At 44.9% G+C, this 19,301-nt stretch overlaps 2 protein-coding genes across 5 annotated transcripts in view; both read left to right on the plus strand.

Annotated features, from left to right (window-relative positions):
• The first annotated feature begins 5,135 nt into the window (after positions 1-5,135).
• On the plus strand, positions 5,136-15,050 carry EIF4E1B (eukaryotic translation initiation factor 4E family member 1B). 3 transcript variants are annotated; one of them, XM_030212261.1, is made up of 7 exons: positions 5,136-5,276; positions 5,933-6,036; positions 7,483-7,578; positions 7,731-7,794; positions 12,886-12,999; positions 13,136-13,275; positions 14,641-15,049. In XM_030212261.1, the coding sequence occupies exons 1-7, from the start codon at positions 5,259-5,261 to the stop codon at positions 14,753-14,755; spliced, it is 651 nt and encodes a 216-aa protein (XP_030068121.1). In that variant the 5' UTR covers positions 5,136-5,258; the 3' UTR covers positions 14,756-15,049. The 3 variants fall into 3 exon arrangements, with proteins under 3 accessions (XP_030068121.1, XP_030068122.1, XP_030068120.1); XM_030212262.1 differs by having other exon boundaries at positions 5,136-5,281; positions 14,641-15,048; XM_030212260.1 differs by lacking the exon at positions 5,136-5,276 and adding an exon at positions 5,406-5,511 and having other exon boundaries at positions 14,641-15,050.
• Positions 15,051-16,775: 1,725 nt separating this feature from the next.
• The window catches only part of TSPAN17 (tetraspanin 17), a 38,653-nt gene continuing 36,127 nt past the window's right edge, over positions 16,776-19,301 (plus strand). For both annotated transcript variants that reach the window (XM_030212621.1, XM_030212622.1), the window contains exon 1: positions 16,776-16,997. In XM_030212621.1, the coding sequence (XP_030068481.1) occupies positions 16,911-16,997 (87 nt within the window). In that variant the 5' untranslated portion in view covers positions 16,776-16,910. The remainder of the gene's footprint in view (positions 16,998-19,301) is intronic.

The following is a 19,301-nucleotide window of genomic DNA, read 5'->3' on the forward strand; positions in this document are numbered from 1 at the left end:
TCTGGCCACCTTCAGAGAAAGTCTTCAGCTGACTGAGCTTGAGGATCCTCATTAGCTAAAGTATTTATATTTTGAGGTGGAGGTAGGGCGGAGCAGAGAAAATTTTGTGCCCACCCACTTTGGGCTCAGGCCCACCCAAAACTGGCTGTCTGGCTATGCCAATGCTCCAAGCAAGTGGCTGAAAAATAAGGGCAAAAGAGTCTTCATTTAAGAAATACAGAAGAATGCAATAAGAGGATCACAGAAAAGATTATCAGATTAAACTCAAAGAAGCAAAGAGGGAAATACAGCAAGTGAAAGGGCAGGTGGAAGAAAAAAATGGCTAAAGATGTTAAGAGAGGTGACAGGACCTTTTTCAGATATATTGGGGAAAGGAGAAAAGATAGGAATGGAATTGCAAGACTGAAAGAGACTGAGAATGGCTATGTGGAGAGTGATGAGGATAGAGTGAATGTGCTAAACAAATACTTCTCTTCAATGTTCATGGAAGAAAATCCTGGAGAAGAAATGTGGTCGGCTGCTGAGGGAGTGTCTGGGAATGGAGTGAATATTGTGCCATTTATGGAAGAATTCATTTATTAAACAGCTTGAGAATCTGAAAGTGGACAAAGCTATGGGGCCGGATGGGATACATCCCAGGGTACTGAGGGAGCTCAGAGAAGTCCTGGAGGGACCGCTTAAGGATTTATTTAATAGATCTTTAGAGACAGGAGAAGTTCCTTGGGACTGAAGACAAGCTGATGTGGTCCCTCTTCACAAAAGCAGAGACAGGGAAAAGGTGGGAAACTACAGGCCGGCAAGCCTCACATTGGTGGTAGGAAAAATAATGAAGTCACTGCTGATGGAAAGGATAGCTAATTTTTTAGAAGCCAACAGGTTACAAGATCCGAGGCAACATGGCTTTACCAAAGGAAAATTCTGGCCAACGAATCTTATTCACTTTTTCAACTGGGTGACCAAAGAACTGGATGAAAGGACATGAGCTAGATGTAATCTACTTGGATTTCAGAAAGCCTTTGTTACGGACTAGAGAGTTGCACGGGGACAGAAATCCTACCCATCCCCGCCCGTCCCTGCTGGAATCTTACCCGTCCCCACCCATCCCCGCTGGAATCTTACCCATCCCCACCCATCCCCGCAAAAATGTAAACCATCCCAACCCGTCCCCACCCGTCCCCGCAAGAATTTAACCCATCCCCACCCATCCCCGTAAGAATTTAGCCCATCCCCGTAAGAATTTAATAGTACATAAAAGAAAGTTCCAGTCAGCTCCCTTTCTGGATTTGAGCCACAGCACTGTAGGCAAGGAAGGAATGGAAGTTGGAACTTGGAACACTCTGGTGTGCACATGTAAGATTTGTCTCTGATTCACTGGCAGTGTGTGCTGAGAGGCCGCCACATGCACGCGCCAGTAGGTCAGGTGACATCTGATTCTCGTGCCTGTGTCAGAGCTGAGGTCTGTGCACCAGCCTGGGAGCAAAGAGGATTAATAGTAACATAGTAAGTGACAGCAAATAGACCTGAACGGTCCATCCACTCTGCCCAATAGTCACACTCATGATCAATTCATCATTAAATCAACGAGTGTGATATTATATACTTGATTATGGTCTTTCTTTCGTGTTTCTGGAACAAAGACCACAGGAGTCTATCTGGCCCCATCCTTATGTTCCAACTGCTGGAGTTGCCATCAAAGCCCACTCCAGCCTATTCATGTTCTCATTTGTGGGACACAGACCGTAAAAGTCTGTCCAGCACTGTCCTCATGTTCCAGCCACTGAAGTTGCTGTCTAAGCCCTTTCCAGCCCATCCTACACCAGATTGCCATGTATGAGACACAGAACATACAAGTCTGTCAGGTATCAGCTCTAGTTCATCACAGCCAGAGTCGCCATCTAAGTGTCACTTGACATATCCACACACATGCAGCCATTTAAAGTTAGCTTTTATATAACTTCCATTTTCTAATTAGAGATCCTCTGTGTTCATCCCACGCCTTTTTGAATTCCGTCATCATTTGTGACTCTACCACCTCCTTAATGGAAGACTTTCCACATTTATGCTGTTAAAGCAAGGAAGAAGAGGAGGAGGAGACAGCACTCAAATAAATTGGTATTCGGTAGATGAGAGGCTGGTGCAGGTGCAGCTTACACTTCCACGGGAAGCCCACAGAACTGGTTCCATCCCCGCGGGAACCCCGCAGGAACTGCCTCCGTCCCCGCGGGAACCCCGCAGAACTGCTTCCATCCCCGCGGGAACCCCGCAGGAACTGCCTCCGTCCCCACGGGAATCCCGCGGGTTCCGCGGGATTCCCGCGGGGACGGAAGCCGTGCAGCTCTCTATTACGGACCCTCACAGAACACTCATGAATAAGCTGAGAGGGCTGAACTTAGGACCGAAAGTGGTGAACTGGTTAGGAAACTGGTTGACTGACAGGTGGCAGAGGGTGGTGGAATCTGCTTCGGAGGAAAGGAAGGTGAGTAGTGGAGTGCCTCGGTGCTGGGGCCAATTCTGTTTAATATATTTGTGAGAGACATTACAGAAGGATTGGTAGGAAAAGTTTGCCTTTTTGAGGATGACAAAAAGATAGCCAATAGAGTGGATACCCTGTATGGAGTAGAAACTATGAGAAGGAATCTCCAAACATTAGAAGAATGGTCAAGGGTCTGGCAGTTAAATTTAATTGATTACACAGAAACATACTGGAGTTTCTGTGTAATCAATGAATGTTGAGTAACTCTAGTGGTTCTAACGTGTCCCTATCTAGTACTATTGTTGGTTAAATTTAATGCCAAGAAGTGCAGATTGATGCACCTGGAGTGCAGAAATCCAAAAGAGATATACCAGACAGGAGGGGAGAGATTGGTAATCTTGGATAAGGAGAGGGACCTCGGGGTGATGGTGTTTGAGGATCTAAAGGTGACAAAACAGTGCAACAAGGCAGTGGCCATGGCCAGAAGGATGCTAGGCTGCATAACCAATAGAAGAAAGAAGGTGTTGATGCCCTTCTACAAGTCATTGGTGAGGCCCCACTTGGAGTATTGTGTTCGGTTTTGGAGACCGTATCTTACTAAGGATGTAAAAAGACTTGAAGCGATTCAAAGAAAAGCAACAAAAATGGTATGGTTTTTGCATTGCAAGACATGCAAGGAGAGACTTACTGACCTGAACATGTATACCCTGTAGGAAAGGAGAAACAGGGGTGATATGATACAGATGTTCAAATAGTTGAAAGATATTAATCTGCAAACAAACCTTTTCCAGCAATGAGAAGACGCTAGAACTAGAGGACAATAATTGAGGTTGAAAGGGGGCAGACTGAGGAATAATGTCAGGAAGTATTTTTTCACAGAGAGGGTGGAGATGAAAACGATAATGGAATTCATAAAAATGCATGGGATAAACACAAAGGAAATGATTCCTGTTTAGAAGGAATGGATCTAAATAAGTTTAGCAGAGATTAGGAAGCAACACCAGTAATTGGGAAGCAAAACTAGTACTGGGCAAACTTTTATGGTCGGTGCTCTGATTGTGGCTGGACAGATTCAGCTTCAGAAGTTGGAGAAATAAGGGCAGTGCTGGGCAGTCTTCTATGGTCCATATCCTGAAAATGGCAAGGATGAATCAAGACCAGGTAAACATATGAAATATTTTCCAAACAATTAGTATTAAAAAAAAGTGGAAAACAAAAAATCTTCCAGAAGTCAACAAACAATCCAAAGCAAGAGTGGAAGTCACCAAAGGAAAAAATGTTCAAGACGATAAAAAAAAGTCTATAGGCCTATGATGGAGTCCATCACATTCATGAATTCCTAATTGGCTAAACCTCAATGCAACTGAAGAAATCAGACAGAAATAAGGCGGGCATGTTTCGGCATGCAAGCCTTCTTCAGGGGTTCTCTAAATCTTGCAAAACTGGATGATTGGAGGTAAACCCAAAAAGAGGATGGCCAAATATCCTTGTAGTCTGGAGTGGAGGAGTGGCCTAGTGGTTTTGTAATCCAGAGGTGGCCGGTTCAAATCACACTGCTGCTCCTTGTGATCTTGGGCAAGTCACTTAACCCTCCATTGCCTCAGGTACAAAGTTAGATTGTGAGCCCTCATGGGACAGAGAAATATCCAGTGTACCTAAATGTAACTCACCTTGAGCTACTACTGAAAAAGATGTGAGCAAAATCTAAATAAATAAAAGAAACTGTGATGCACTTGTCAAGTGCTACTCCATACAAACATTTTGTACTCCATCATAGGTCTATTGACGTTTTTCATTATCTTGAACACTTCCACTCTTGCTTTGGATTGACTGTATACATATGAAATATCATATACCATATGTAATTATCTTTTTGGGCAGACTGGATGGAGTGTACAGGTCCTTTATCTGCCATCATCTACTATGTTACTATGTAATAGTTGGATTGCACAGAAGCAAACTGATGTTTACATGCGAGAAGACATAGCCAGGGAGGGACAGTGTGTGGTGGGCACTGCTACATCTGGAGACATCACTGGATTCCTACTAGAGAGAGCTGTTGGTACAGGACACAGGCTACCTCATATGATCTGCAGAGGGAAGTTGTCTTTTAGCTTAAGGCAGTACCAAGGAGGAAGTTAGTAAACTGAGATCATACTAAACATACCCTGGCTTGGGAGTGAGGTTCATTACTGTCATAGTATTGCAAAACTAACCCATCTGGAAACACTGCCCCGAAAGGAAGGAGAACAATTGGGAAATGCAGCCATGGGATATTGTTAAACTTAGTAGACAAAGCAAAACGTAGCTTCAAGTGTATAGTTCACTCTTTAAAACTGATCCAGATGTCAGCAGCGGTGGTTTCTTCTCCAGACTTTGAGTCCGGGTGCTCATCTCTCACGTCCGATCGTTGGAAACTCTTGTTACAAGACCTGAGCTGGAGGACCAAACCAGCCTTGAGTGTTGGGGCACGACTCCATGTGTGGATAAGCAATTAATTCCGGGCTATGCAGCAACTGAAACTCCTGACTCCCCGTTTCACACCCCAACCTCCGCCCCCAGCGCCCCAGGTACCGCCTTTCCCTCCTGGGTCCCGCCCCCCCCCCCCCGCGCTCTAAGGCCTCGTGCGCGGAGGCGGGGCCACTGCAGTATTTGTCGGTTCTACAGACCGCTGCTTCAGGCACCCAGTGAGCTGTGATAGTCTGGTCTGGTCTGGTCCTTTAATTGCTGCTCGGGATAAAAGGGGTTCTTCGGACTGGGCCTGTTTTTTTTGTATCGCCAGAGAATGGCTACAGCTCAGCAGGTGAGGTGGGTGATCTAATTGTAGGGAGTTGTGGCTTGGCTTGTTTTCTAATTTCAAAGGCAGTATTTACTTCTGGGTTTACTAGATACTTCTGGTTCTGGTAGCATATCCTCGTGGAAGTTCCAGTTCTGACTCTGCTCTGATGGACTGATTCTATGTAGTCCTGGGTTGTCCGACCTTATGATTTTTGCCTTGGAGCCTCTGTCCACGAGTTATGTCGTTTCTGGCACTTAAAGTAGGTAGGCTGTGGGAAGTAGGATAGCAGACTTTAGTTCCAAACAATAAACGTGTATCTTTCTCCTGAACTCAAGGGTATAGCTCTTGCCTTCTCTTTTTAAATGGAAGGGGTGGAGTGAGATGAAAACTACAGTAGGGGTAGTGCAGCAGACTTTGAACCTGGGGAACTGGGTTTGATTTACCACTGCAGTTCCTTGTGACTCTGGGTAAGTCATTTAATACTCCATTGCCTCAGATACCAAAACTTAGATTGTGCACCCTCTAGGGACAGAGGAAGTACCTGCATATAATGTGTACAGCGCTGCCTATGTCTAGTAGTGCTATAGAAATGATTAGTAGTCTGACCAGAGCTTCTAAAGGAAGGCACAGACCAGAATCCTTGTGGAGATGGCTACTTGCTGTTCTTTGCTCTTCTACAGCTCAGATCTGCTGTTCTCCACAAGCGGGAAGAAGGAAAAAAGAAAAGATCAAAGAGAGATGTGATGCCCACTGACCAAATGGATAAACATCCCTTACAGAACAGGTAATGAGCTGGTGATGGCCATAGCAGTTTGAACTGCACACTGTGCATGGAAGTATCAGTGTGGTGCATTGGTAGGGTTGTGTTGAAAACCTGTTCATGCTTTCACTAATGGTTTTCATTCAAATTTAAAACTAATTAGACTTGTTCCATATATGTTGACTCTCAGTTCTGTGGTGTTGAGCATAAGAATAGCCATATAGAATTGGACCAATGGTCCATCTAGCCCAGTATCCTGCTTCCAACAGTGGACAATCCAGGTCACAAGGACCTGGCAGAAACCCAAATAGTAGCAACATTCCATGCAGAATCCCAAAGAGTATCTATCGACATTCCATGTTACCAATCCCAGGGCAAGCAGTGGGTTCTCCAGGTCTATCTTAACAGCAGACTATGGACATTTCCTCCAGGAACATGTCTAAACCTTTTTTTAAACTCGGATATACTAACCACTGTTACCACATACTCTGGCAATGAGTTCCAAAGCTTAACTATTCATTGACTGAAAAAAATATTTCGTCCTATTTGCTTTAAAAGTAGCTCCATGTAATTTTATTGCATGTCCTCCGGTCTTTGTATTTTTTTGAAAGAGTGAAAAATCGATTCACTCTTACCTGTTCTACAGCACTTGGGATTTTGTAGACCTTGATCGTATCCCCCCTCTGTCATCTCTTTTTCAAGTTGAAGAGCCCTAACCTCTTTAGCCATTCCTCATATGAAAGGAGAGCCATCCCCTTTATCATTTTGGTCACTCTTCTTTGAACCTTTTCTAATTCTGCTATATCCATTTTGAGATATGGCTACCAAAATTTGAACACAATACTCAAGATGAGGTCCCTTTGAAACAAACTCTATACAGACTAGTGTCTGTATTAATAAAATAATGCACTAAGGACCGGAGGGCTTTGGAGGATGGGTACAGGGATACAGAGTCTGTGGTCTCTAGGGCTGGGGATATTGGCAGTTTAGCTTCCATAGATATTGATGTAAGAAGAACTGTACTGGGTCAGACCAATGGAAGCAGGATACTGGGCTAGATGGACCAACAGTGGCCAATCCAGGTCACACATACCTGGTGGAAACCCAATTAATAACAACATTCCATGCTACCAATCCCGGGGCAAGCAGTGGCCGTCTCCCATGCCCATCTCAATAACAGACTATGGACTTTTCCTCTAGGAACCTGTCCAAATCTTTTTTAAATCCAGACATTCTAATCCATCTGAAAGTCATGTAATGGACGATGTGAAATGTTGTAGGGACTTGATAGTTTCCAGTGAATTGATGTTTGTCCACACAGTTGACACTGTCACTTCTCACCACTTATTCCTTTTTTTCTCTCTAGAGATACATCCCATTGTTTTTTTATACCAATGTTTTTTGATTCAAGGGAACATGTCAATGAGTATGATGTCTGTTTTTTTGGCTTTTTCTCTCCTCTATGTTCAGGTGGGCTTTATGGTTTTTTAAAAATGACAAAAGTAAAATCTGGCAGGCTAACCTCCGTCTAGTCACAAAGTTTGACACTGTTGAAGACTTTTGGGCGTGAGTACTATTTTTGTTTTAACTCTTGAGTGGTGGGTGAGAATTAGGGTGCCCTTATCCTGATCTTCTCTCTTGTGATATTCACTTTCCTGGCTGGGGAAGAGTTTGAGCCTTGCAGTCTGATCTCTTCTGTTGCCTTTTTTCTCCTGCAGACTACACAATCATATCCAACTAGCCAGCAAGCTGACATCCGGATGTGACTACTCCATCTTCAAGGTAATGCTACCTTCCCCCATCCATTCCAAAGAACTCTTTAACCCCAACAGTTTGTCCTTAAGAAGTCTGCCCTGGGCAGGCTGTGACCATGGCCTTTCTGTAGCTCCTGCATGGAGTCATGATGTACTAAGGTATTTCATATGTGGGATAATAATCAGCTAGGAATTCTGATCATGGGGGTTAAAGGAACAGATTAAAACCAAGAGGCATTGCACATAGTAGTCGGCTGGCAGTGGGTGATGTCCCCTAGGAAGCCTGAGGAGAGGGTGCCTGCCTACCTAAGTGGCCAAGCAACTTCTTCAGGTTCAAACAGGAAATGCATCATGGAATAAAAATGTTTTCAGGGAGGGGTAATTTCCATTGGCTTCATCACCCCCAATCATTTTGAAAAGTTGGCTCCTATGAGCAGCTCTACTCTGTCCACACTCAATAAGTCAAACAACTCCAAGGTTATTGTTGGTTCAGAACCAGAGCAAGTCTTTTCAGGCAAAGACAATGTGGAAAGGCAGCAATATGGAAACTTGTTTACAAAATATCCACAGCTTGATTCTCCTACCTCCGAAGCTGAATGTCCAGACTTTCTACCTTAATAATTCTAATGTAAGAAAGAGAAAGTCCAGTTCATTAGACTGTCCATTTAGTTTGGATGATAGCTGCACTGAGGTTCTGATGCAGTTCATTCAGTGTGTATCTTTTTTTTTTTTTTTTTTTTTTTCAATTTTCAAAATACTTTCATTCCTTTCAGCAAGTCATAAGTGACTTTTATATTTTGTCATCATCATTTAGACTACAGGTGGCAAACAAGGTAAAGTTCTTTATACTCTTTTTATTTTTAAAGACAAGATCTTTTTTTTTCTTCTTCTTCTCTTCACCCAATAAGAATGCAGACCATACTTAGAGTAATCTCATAACCTGCCCTAAGAGCCAGTGGTGTGGGTGCTAAGCACCTCCAATATTGAGCAAGTTTCCATAAGGTGTCCAGGGCGAGAGAATTTTTGTTTGGCACCCCCATCACTTTGAAATGATGGACTGTCTCTAGTTACATAGGTGCCAATAACTGAAACCCTTTTAATAAGTCATAAGAACATAAGAGTTGCCGTACTGGGTGAGGCCAAGGATCCATCTAGTCCAGTACACCTTCTCCATCAGTGGCCAATCCAGGAAATAGCAAGGTTCCATTTTATCGACCCCCCAGAGATAAGCAATGAGCTTTGTGTGGGCTTCTATATCGATTCAGACAATTTATGAGCAGTGTTTGTTTGTGAATAGGTAAGGGTTCAGGCTCTTCGCTTACGTAAAAAAAAAAAAAAAACACCAGAATGATTTGGGACTTTGTGTTAACCTATCATAGACAAATACAGGCCACACAATCAATTAGGCAGGTTCAACTGGATATTTCAACCTACATGAATGCTCTTTTCATGTGAGATTTCTGGTATAGTCAATATGAGGCATTCTCAACTTGGGACATTTTTCCTGGTGATGAGAAAGTGTCCCCTCTGCTGCTCCATTCTTTCTCCATTATATTTTTGCCAGATATACTAATGTTCCATTGTAGTTGGTCCTTTCTTTCTTGTACCATCAGTTTCCACTCAGACTAAGTGCTGACCCCAAGTTCCATTACAAAAAATGCTGTGTGTGATTTAGTGGCCTTAACAGAGTCCTCAAGTTTCTGGTCCTCACAACTTGGCAAGTTGAAAATGTATAGCCTGGGCTTTTTGCAACACATCCAGGACACCTTTAATACCAGCAGCTTGAGATCTTTTTGCCTGGCAAACAAATATATTCAAGAAGAGGGTTTTTTTCATTCTTGTCTATTACATGGTCTCTCTCCCCCCCCCCCCCCCCCCACAACAACAATTCTTCAGTATCTACAGTATATACATTGTCAGCTTCCAGCCTCTTCTATCACATTACATGTTCCAGTGACTCACCATCCAGCTTCCTAATTGCAGCTAGTGTTCAGCATCAAGAACAACCTACTTCATGTAAACACTTGGGTACAGAACAACCCTGTATCTTATGCTTCAGTCTGGTCCTTTCTTCACTCATGAAAGCTCCATCCTGAATCACTAGGGCTAATGTCCTGTAAAGTCCTAACTAGGAAGTGGTCTTCTAGTATGGCTATCACCTATAAGGTTTGTGGATGTCAAGTGTACTGATACATTGTGGTTTAAAACACTCTGTGTTAGAATGATATACAGAATCAATAACAAAAATGAAGAGAAGAAGAAGAAAATGGAATGGAGAAAAAAGCCTCTGCAAATCTGCGGTAATTGCTCTTTCTTCAATAAATACAATAACCAGCAGAACCTCAATTCATTATTGGCCCCAAAACTCTCCATCATATCAATTATTTTTTCTTCAAATGTGCTAAATATCTTTATAACCTTTATTAAACATCTATTTCATAGATAATTGTGCTGAGTGCTACAGTTATCTTAAATCCTGATGGGGTCCCATTTCACCTCTCTCTCTTCAAGGCTTTTTCAAGGGAGTAAGGGCCCCTTTTACAAAGCAGCAGTAAGCCCAACGTGGGCTTACCACTCACTAAAAGAAATACCGCTGGGCTACCGCAGCAGCCCATCAGTACTTCCCAGAACACCATCATATCTGGCACTACAAAAATAGATTTATTTTCGTAGCGCTGGTGTGTACCCGGCGGTAATCGGGCAGTGCCACACGCTCCTCCCCTCCCCCCAAAATTGCCGAATGGCAAATTCTTCACTTGCTGCATGACCATTTCTTTAAAATAAAGACCAATCCTTCCACTGCAGTAAAAGGGTGCCTTTGCATACATCAAAAACATGCGCCGATGCCAACACAGGCCCCCTTTTGCCGCAGCTTGTTAAAAGGGGCCCTAAATGTGTTTGGTATTGTGAATGCTGCATTATGACAAATGCATCTTGGGCAAAGGAGGGTTGAGTGACTTGCCCAGAGTCAAAAGGAGCTGCAGTGGGAATTGAACTCAGTTCCCCAGGAACAATGTCCACTGCACTAACCACTAGGCTACTCCTCCACTAGCAACATTCCATGTAGAAGCCTGCCCTTGCAAATCAGCAACACGGCTGCGCAGGCTTCTGTTTCTGTGAGTCTGACGTCCTGCACATATGTGCAGGACGTCAGACTCACAGAAACAGAAGCCTGCACAGCCATGTTGCTGATTTGCAAGGGCAGGCTTCTAAATGGAATGTTGCTAGTGAAATAACATTCCATGTAGAATCTCAAATAGTAGCAACAGAGTCTCAATAGTAGCAACATTCCATCTAGAATCTCAAATAGGGAAAGGGAAATGGGACTTGATATACCGCCTTTCTGAGGTTTTTGCAACTATATTCAAAGCGGTTTACATATATTCAGGTATTTATTTTGTACCAGGGGCAATGGAGGGTTAAGTGTCTTGCCCAGAGTCACAAGGAGCTGCCGTGGGAATCAAACTCAGTTAGTACATTTGAAGAATAAAGAAGGAAAAATTGATATGATGGAGGTTTTTTTGGGTCAATGATGAACTGAGGTTCTGCTGGTTACTGTATTTATTGAAGAAAGAGTGAGTACTGCAGACTTGCACAGAGGCATTTTCCTCCATTCCATTTTCTTCTTTTCTTTTTTTTCCTAATTTGTTTCATTGGCTCTGTGTCTTTATTGAAAAATCATTTCAAAAGTTTGTTGTGAAGTGTTCTTGGGTTTGGAAGTATACAGAAATAACATACTTAGTTCCATTGTCACCAGTCATCATTTACACAGATCCCAACTTTACTTAAAGTTCTCCCAGCTTTTGGCCTTAATGAAAATGAATGGTTTCCCACTTGTGTGAAGAGCTTCAACCTGCTGCTTAACAAGAAACCCTGTGTACTTTGTCTACTGGCTCTAGCTAGCTACCTTTCAATCTCCTTTGATTCTAATAGAACTGAAATGCCATTTGCAAACAGAGCTATTCTGAATTTATCTGACCTTTGGGATACAATTCAGTTATTGAGCGATATTGCTCTAATCTTCCACATTCATTTTATCATATCAGAAATATTGCATTGGCAACAGTCCTGTTACAGTTTGCCTTAAGCTGTAGCTCTGCAAACTGTATTCCTCGCTTTATTTCTCCTGTTCTTGATTTAGAATAAACTTAGCTACAGAATGGTGCCTTTGCTGAAATGGTGTTGGCCAGTTTTGTCCTTCTGAATGGGCTACTTTCCAGTTTGACTGCGTGAGCTGCTCCTATTGCTGAGCAGCTCTAAGCTTGGAAGCTTTATTCCTGCTTGTTCACAGAAAAATGAACATTGCTCACCTGTAACAGGGGTGTGAGTGTTTTTTGTTTTTTGGGGTTTTTTTTTTTCGTAGGCAGGATTACAAAGGCACACAGTCCCTCTCACTGTCTCTAGCTTTGGAGCTGAGGAGACCACAGTGTGCAGGAAGAGCCATTGCAGGCTCAACTTTATGCTAAATTCTGAGTTCTGGGAGAGCAGTTCATCCGCCTGCTGTTGGATGACTTAAAGCACTTGTGTGCTTTAATCAATGCTGCTGTCCATGGAAAACATCCTTTACAGATAAGTAACATTGTTTACTTTCTGAGAATTGAGTCTCTGTCATGGTGTATTTTTTTCCCTTTGTAACTTGATAGGGTCTTACTGGCATGAGACTGTAGGGTCTGTGTTCTAGGTCCTCTTTAAAAAGAAAAAGGTTTCCCAGCATGCAATGCTTGGGTCTGCTGTGCATTACTACCGCTGGGAGCTAATTTTCAGTCACACACACTGAAGTTTTGAGTATATTCTGTCCTGACCTTGTTCCCGGAAGGGCATTAAAATGTTCACCTGCTGTCAATAATTCTCAGTGTGGCTCAGCCCTGACTTTTTAGTTTTGCTTGCATACAGGCTGAGTTTAAGCTGCACACCTGAAGTTTTAATCCTGAGTGGTGATGCAGCCCAACAGCAGGCTGTATGTTGGTCTGAAATATTTATTTTTCTGGTTACATTGACTCTGTTGTCCAGAAAGGAAAGGGGGCTGGTGGAGATTCAGCTTCCCTGGCCACCATTAAGAGGTGGGTGAGGTGGGAGACTTGGTAGTGGTAATGAAGGCCTCACTTTGGATCACTTTTAGGATGGGATTGAACCCATGTGGGAAGACAACAAAAACAAACGAGGTGGACGATGGCTGATAACCCTCCCTAAACAACAGCGACGCACAGACCTTGACCACTTCTGGCTTGAGACGGTGAGTTTGGGGATAGGTGACATGTTCACCAGTAGGTCCAAGTGGTGCTGTACCATCCTGCACTCTTATTTTTGTGTTTTTGTTCTGTACTCCATTTGGCTCTTAATATCTTACCTTATCTTTTCCTATCCTTCAGTTAATGTGTCTCATTGGCGAGGCCTTTGATGAATACAGTGATGATGTCTGTGGTGCTGTGATCAATATTCGTGCAAAAGGGGATAAGATAGCCTTGTGGACCAAGGAAACGGAGAATAAAGAAGCAGTCATACACATTGGGTAATAGTGCTCTGTTCTCTTGACATGCATGTTCATTTGAGTCGTAAGCCCAAAACTTCACAGCTCGCCTACACGTTTTGTAACCTTAAGTTAATGATGCTGAGGAATCTTCTCAGCATAACAAGTAGTTGATTACAAAGATGCTTTTTAGTTTCAGTATTAGATATGCAGCTGTAATTAATGTTTGAGATGTGCAATTGATGAGAGAAAGTTGTGTGTGTGTGTGTGTGTGGGGGGGGGGGTATTTTTGTTTTTTAGTTTCAAGGTGTTGGATATGCAGTTGTAAATTCTCCTGAAGAAGGACTTCTTGTGTGTAATCCACTTAAAATCTCTCTTGAACTTGGCGGAATATAAGAATCATATAGCCTAGCATACTATAGGCAATTCTCCTCTCTAGTCCAGTGTTGGTAGTTCCTTGCACAAGACTGAATCCTCTGTATAGAGCCTCATTATCCACTCCGGTCCTCAAGGGCTGCCAATGGGCCAGGTTTTCAGGATATCCCAATGCAGGACTGCTCAGTTCGGTCCACAGGTAGGCCAGGTTTTCAGGATATCCACAATGCCTATGCATAAAAAGATTTGTATACCAAGGAGCAGACAGTGCATGCAAATCTCTCTCTCTCATGAAGATTCATTGCGATATCCTGAAAACGTGACTTGCCTCTGGCCCTTCAGGACCAGAATTAAGTAGCCCTGCCCTGTTGACTCTGCCTGCCGGAGAGGGAAAGCTACAGGTTTATCATGTAGATTTGTTAGGGATATCCTGAAGACCAGTTGGTGGCACTTGAGGTCTGGGAATAAAGACTGAGTATTAACGGAGGCATATACTCATAATTAATCTCTGGATAGTAGCGTAATTGGGGAAACAAAATGGGAGCTGGGCAGACTTCTATGGTCTATGCCCTGATCATGACTGAATTGATAGGGATGGGCTGGAGTGTAAATTTTAAGGGGCTTCGACATTAGCTTCAGAACTTAGTACAGGAACAGTGCTGGGCAGACTTCTATGGTCTGTGCCCTGAGAATTGCAAGGACAAATCAAACTCGGGTTATACATATAAAGTATCACATACCATGTAAAATGAGTTTATCTTGTTGGGCAGATTGGATGGACCGTACAGGTCTTTATCTGCCGTCATTTACTATGAGTATAGACTTTATGTGATGAAGGAGGTGATTAACAGCTTCTGCCTTCTGAGGTATCTACAACTCCTTGTATTTGGGCTGCCAGGAATAGGTAACTGTTCCCTGAAGGTTCTTGGCCTCCTGTAGCAATCCAGCAGTGCTCTGTCCTACATTAAGCTGGGAGGATCGGTTTTACCCCCTCAAAAAAAAACTAAATGCGAACCCTTTTTCTTTTTACAGGCGTGTCTACAAAGAGCGCCTTGGTCTGTCTTCCAAGGTGGTTATTGGCTACCAGGCTCATGCGGACACAGCTACGAAGAGCAGCTCCATTGCTAAGAATAAGTTTGTGGTTTGAGTGACTTGCCAGTGTTGGAGGATGAGCAGCTTGGCAGCACCATACAGACTGGGTAGAAGGCATTACCCCCAGCATATTTTTTTTCTTTAAGCATTCTACATGGTTTTTAAAGCTGGTCCTGTCACTCGCTGTAGTAAGGACTTGAAGTAGGCAGGCGATCATGGTAGCAGCTGCAATCAAAGTAAAATCGTCCCTGACCAGTGCTAAGAAATCATTAGTGTATATTTTCACCTGCAGGGAGGGTGAGCACGTTTCAAATAAAGTAATTACTTGGTAAATGGCTTTTGGTAATTTTGCTTATAAAAACAGGAAAAATGTTATTCAGCTGATAGTGGTCAGTATTAGCCCATGAGTGAATATGGGCTTGTGCTGTCCACCAGAGCTTCTGTGGATCCTGACCAAGACTCACCCAGGACCTGTACCAGACACGTAGGTGGGTCCCAGCTGATACTGATCCTGGAGCCATAAAAGCTGAAGCATCTGTTTGTTTGTTCCCTTCCCTATCCCCCCTCCCCTTCACTAGCTCTACGTGTGCGATCCCTAGTAGTCTAAAGAGTCCTAAGGGCAGACGTGATGCCTACTGCGTCTGTAGCGTCTACCTTAAGACTTGCTACTAGGTCATAGCGGCTGCTGTGAGGCTGGAGTAATACCACTGGGAGCAAGTGGGCATCATTCCTGCCTATAGGACCCTCTAGTCCACCAGTGCTGTCACAGGTAGGCCTGTGGGGTCCTACAGCGGGTGGTGTAAATCTAGTCAGGGACCTTGCCATTTCTTTGGGTGGGGGAGGGGTTACAACACACCCTTGGCCACTACCTGGAAGTTAATTGGGAACCTTTTTGCTCTCCTACCTCTAGCTGCTGGTTAACGGTCTGAATATCACCACTAAACAGCTCGGTGTTGCCTCCACCCAGGGTCTGTCCTGGCATTAATCACACAGATCAGGGCTCTATCCGTTTAAGTGCGGCTGACTAGCTATTGAGCAGAGACACAAGTGCTGAATTGGAGAGGAGATTCTTCCCTACCTATTTCAATCCCTTTGAATATTGACCCGTTACTCTTTGACATTGTGACTAGTGTTAGTCTTCACCCAGGATGGGGGTTGTTTAAGGGTGGAGCATGGGCTGTGTGTTTGGAGGTGAGGATGGTGTCTACATTCAGTGTTACTGCTGTGCTGTCTCCAATCTTTTATTATTATTATTATTATGTTCAGCTTGACAGCAGGCTTAGCTTGTAAGTACTTCATTTCCTTCTGTCCTGGGCCCAGCAGGGTAGAAAGAAAGCACAGGCAGACTGGGGGTGGGCACTTGGGGACGGGACTGGGACCTTTTAGTTTTGTAATTCCATGGCTCCCAAGGCAGAGTTTTGGCCTGGTACAAAAAAAAAGCAGGGGCAAGAGGGGTGGGGGAGCTGCCTGTAGCAGTCTGTCCACCTGGCTGCCCTGTACTGCAGTCAGCAGGAGTTTTAATTTAGGCCTGTTCACGCCTTTTTCAGTAGTGTCTCAAGGTGAGTTACGTTCAGATACAGTGGGCATTGCCCTGTCCCTGGAGGGTTCACCATCTTAAGTTTGTACTTGAGGCAACGGAGGGTTAAGTGATTTGCCCAAGGTCACAAGGAGCAGCAGTGGGAGTTGTCACTGAGCTGCACTTTTTACCTGTTGCTTCCTGCCCTGTGTGTCCTAGTTCATAAGATGTAACCTCCTTGGAAGCCAAAGTGCAGCTCTGTCGTAGCCTACAATCGGACCCAGCACAGAAACAGGTGCCCTGAAAGTGGCTTTACTCTGGGAGGGGGGGGGGGGGGCCTGGCCTGCTTTGTTGCAGTGTGAGGGGCTGCAGCACAGTTCTGTGGCACCTGGTAGGTATGTGATGCAGGCGTTCCTTGCAGCCAGTTGCTTAATAGGAATAATCCTTCCCTCTGTGCTGTGTCCTGAGTTCCTCTAGATGTCCCTATTCGGAGAGGAGGACTTGTTCGAGCTGAGCCCTGCTACCTCTCTGCTAGGCTGGGAGGAGCCTGGGTGGGAAGAGGAGCACTAAGCAGCCATGGAGTCTCTTGGCCAGAAGGAGCCCTAACAAAGGCTGTGGAGGGCTCCTGGCCCTGAGCGTTGGGCTAACTGCTCTCCCTCCTCATCTCTCCCACTGCGTTTGCTGCAGGGGAGCCATGTCTGGTAAGCAGCAGCATTTCAAGGGACCTGAAGTCAGCTGCTGTGTGAAGTATTTTCTCTTTGGATTCAACATTGTGTTCTGGGTGAGTGCCGGTGGGGGTGGGGGGAGACTTCTCTCTCTATTGTTCAGGGCTGAAGCTGAATCAGTTTCTGTTCTGCTGGGGAAGCATTGTAGCAGCCTCCTGGAGCTCATTTCTTCCCTGGGCTCTGATTGTTTTGTTCTGTTTGAAAATATTTTCTTTGCAGTGCTCCTTTATTCCCAAACATGTTCATGCATGAAATGTGTATTGAAGCTGCCCTGTACTACATGTATGTTGTGCATAGTCATATAGGATTGAGTGATCGTCCATTCATTCATACCAATGTGTGCTTGTATGTGTGAATGTTTTTACAGTTCTGCAGGTGATGGACAGAAATGTATGTTTCATGTCAAATGAAGAAAAGCGGGGGGGGGGGGGGGGGGGGGAATGGGGGCTTTCTGACTCCAGCCTGGCCTGACCTCTTAAGGCAGGGAGACCCCCTGGTGCTCCTTCCTGGTCATGGAGTGAAGCTGCTGCTGCTCTCTGCCAGTAGGAGCTAGTAATTAGATTTAACAGACCAACTCACACACCCCCAGCCTTCTCTGAAACTGCAGTGGGCCCAGAGTGGATTCCTCCCCCCTTGCTTCCCCCCCTCTCCAACTGCCATGCTGGCCTGAAATAAGTGTGTGTGGGGGGGGGGGGGGCCTGGAGGATCGTCACTTCTAGCAGAGTGGCTGGAGTGTCGGCTCAGCCTTGGTACTTGCTGACTCTTTCATTCGCCTCTTACAGGAGTGCTGAGAGAGAGGTGATTGCCTACCCTTCATGCCTGAGAAGGGGATGGTTTAGGGGAAGAGGACCAGAATATGTAGCTTGAGAATCAGGTGCCCCCCCCCCCCCCACCCAAGTGCACTAGATGGCTTATTGTGACCCTGGCAAAAAGAACCTTAACCCTCAATTGTCCCAGGTACAAATAACCTTAGATTGTGAACCTATTAGAGAGACAAACATGCTTCAACAATGTAAATGGCTTTTGAATGTATCTACAGCAAGGTGGTATAGCAAGTGTGGAATAAACCTAACCCTAATGCTGAGGGAGGGGAGATGGGGCCTAGCTCAATCGCAGCTGTCAGCACTGGAAGATGAATCTGCCTTCCTGATAACTGCCAGGGCCTTGTCACCCCCTCTCACATAATGGAGGTATTGTCCTCCTAGGGTCCCAATCTGAGTTTAGGTTTAGGCTGAGACGCGAGCAGGGCTCCCCAGGTGCTCCAGTGAGAGTGGAGGTGTTGCTTTTCCAAAGGTGTGCTGACTGTAAAATGGCTGAATTACCAGAGCATACTGCACCACTCGCACTGTGGCCTGGAGTGAGAACCTCAACTGCTGCCTGTTTCTATGTGCGGTCTGGAGGGGGGGGGGGGGGGATCCTGCCTCTTTGGGTAGAGGTGGCTGGTTACTGTGAAGGTTTGCAGTCGGCACTGGGCTATTTCTCTTTGCTTTTCTGACTGATGGAGGGAGGAAACTGGCTCTGCTGATGTTCCATCCAGCTTCCATTTCCTCCTTTTGTTCTCTGGCCCTTCTCCGCTGTTGGCTCTGATTTAGCACAGGTGTTAATGTTTCCGCTTGTGCAGGCTCCTGGTGCCCTGTCCTCTATTAGTGCACGGTAGCCAAGACTTAAACCAGGCACTGATGGTTCGAAAGTCTGCACCACACTGCCTGGAGTACATGTGAATTCCATCACTGTAATTAGTTAATAGAAATTTGCTGGAGCCCAATAGCAAATCACAGCTTGAGAGGTGGGACACCATGAACTGGTACTGGGTGCTATACCTGTGTTATGTGGCACCCCAGGGCCTTTGTGACGGTAGAGGTGCATCAGTGCCAAGGTGACTTATTGCGATCCTTTTCACCTTGTCTGGGAGCAGCTGTGATGTCAGTACCTCTGGTAGTCAAGTGTCCTCATGCTCAGATGCTTCTATTTCCTGACACCCTGAGTTTAATCGCAAGTTATGGTGGAAGGAACATGTGAGTTGGGGAGGGAGGGTGGAATCCTTGTACTCTCTGACTTAACTTCATGTGAGCGAGGATTAAACATCACAAGTATAGTGACGACAGCAGTGTGCTCTTTATGAAAACACCGTTCTCCCCTCTGCCTTTAATCCTGGTGGCCTGCTCTCGCTGATTTTTCAAAGTCTGTGATTTTAGCTGCCTCTAAGATCTGTGTCTGTTTTCATTCCAGGCTATTGTCCTGCTGCAGCTTTTCTTTTTGGTCAGTTGTGAGAGGGGGGGGGAAGTCGCTCATTAGCAGGCCTGGCTCCGGCTCTGTGTTGGGAATATAGCAGTCATTGTGCCAGCCACACAGAGTGGCAA

The sequence above is a fragment of the Microcaecilia unicolor genome, chromosome 8 (assembly GCF_901765095.1).
Source record: "Microcaecilia unicolor chromosome 8, aMicUni1.1, whole genome shotgun sequence".
NCBI classification, from domain to species: domain Eukaryota; kingdom Metazoa; phylum Chordata; class Amphibia; order Gymnophiona; family Siphonopidae; genus Microcaecilia; species Microcaecilia unicolor.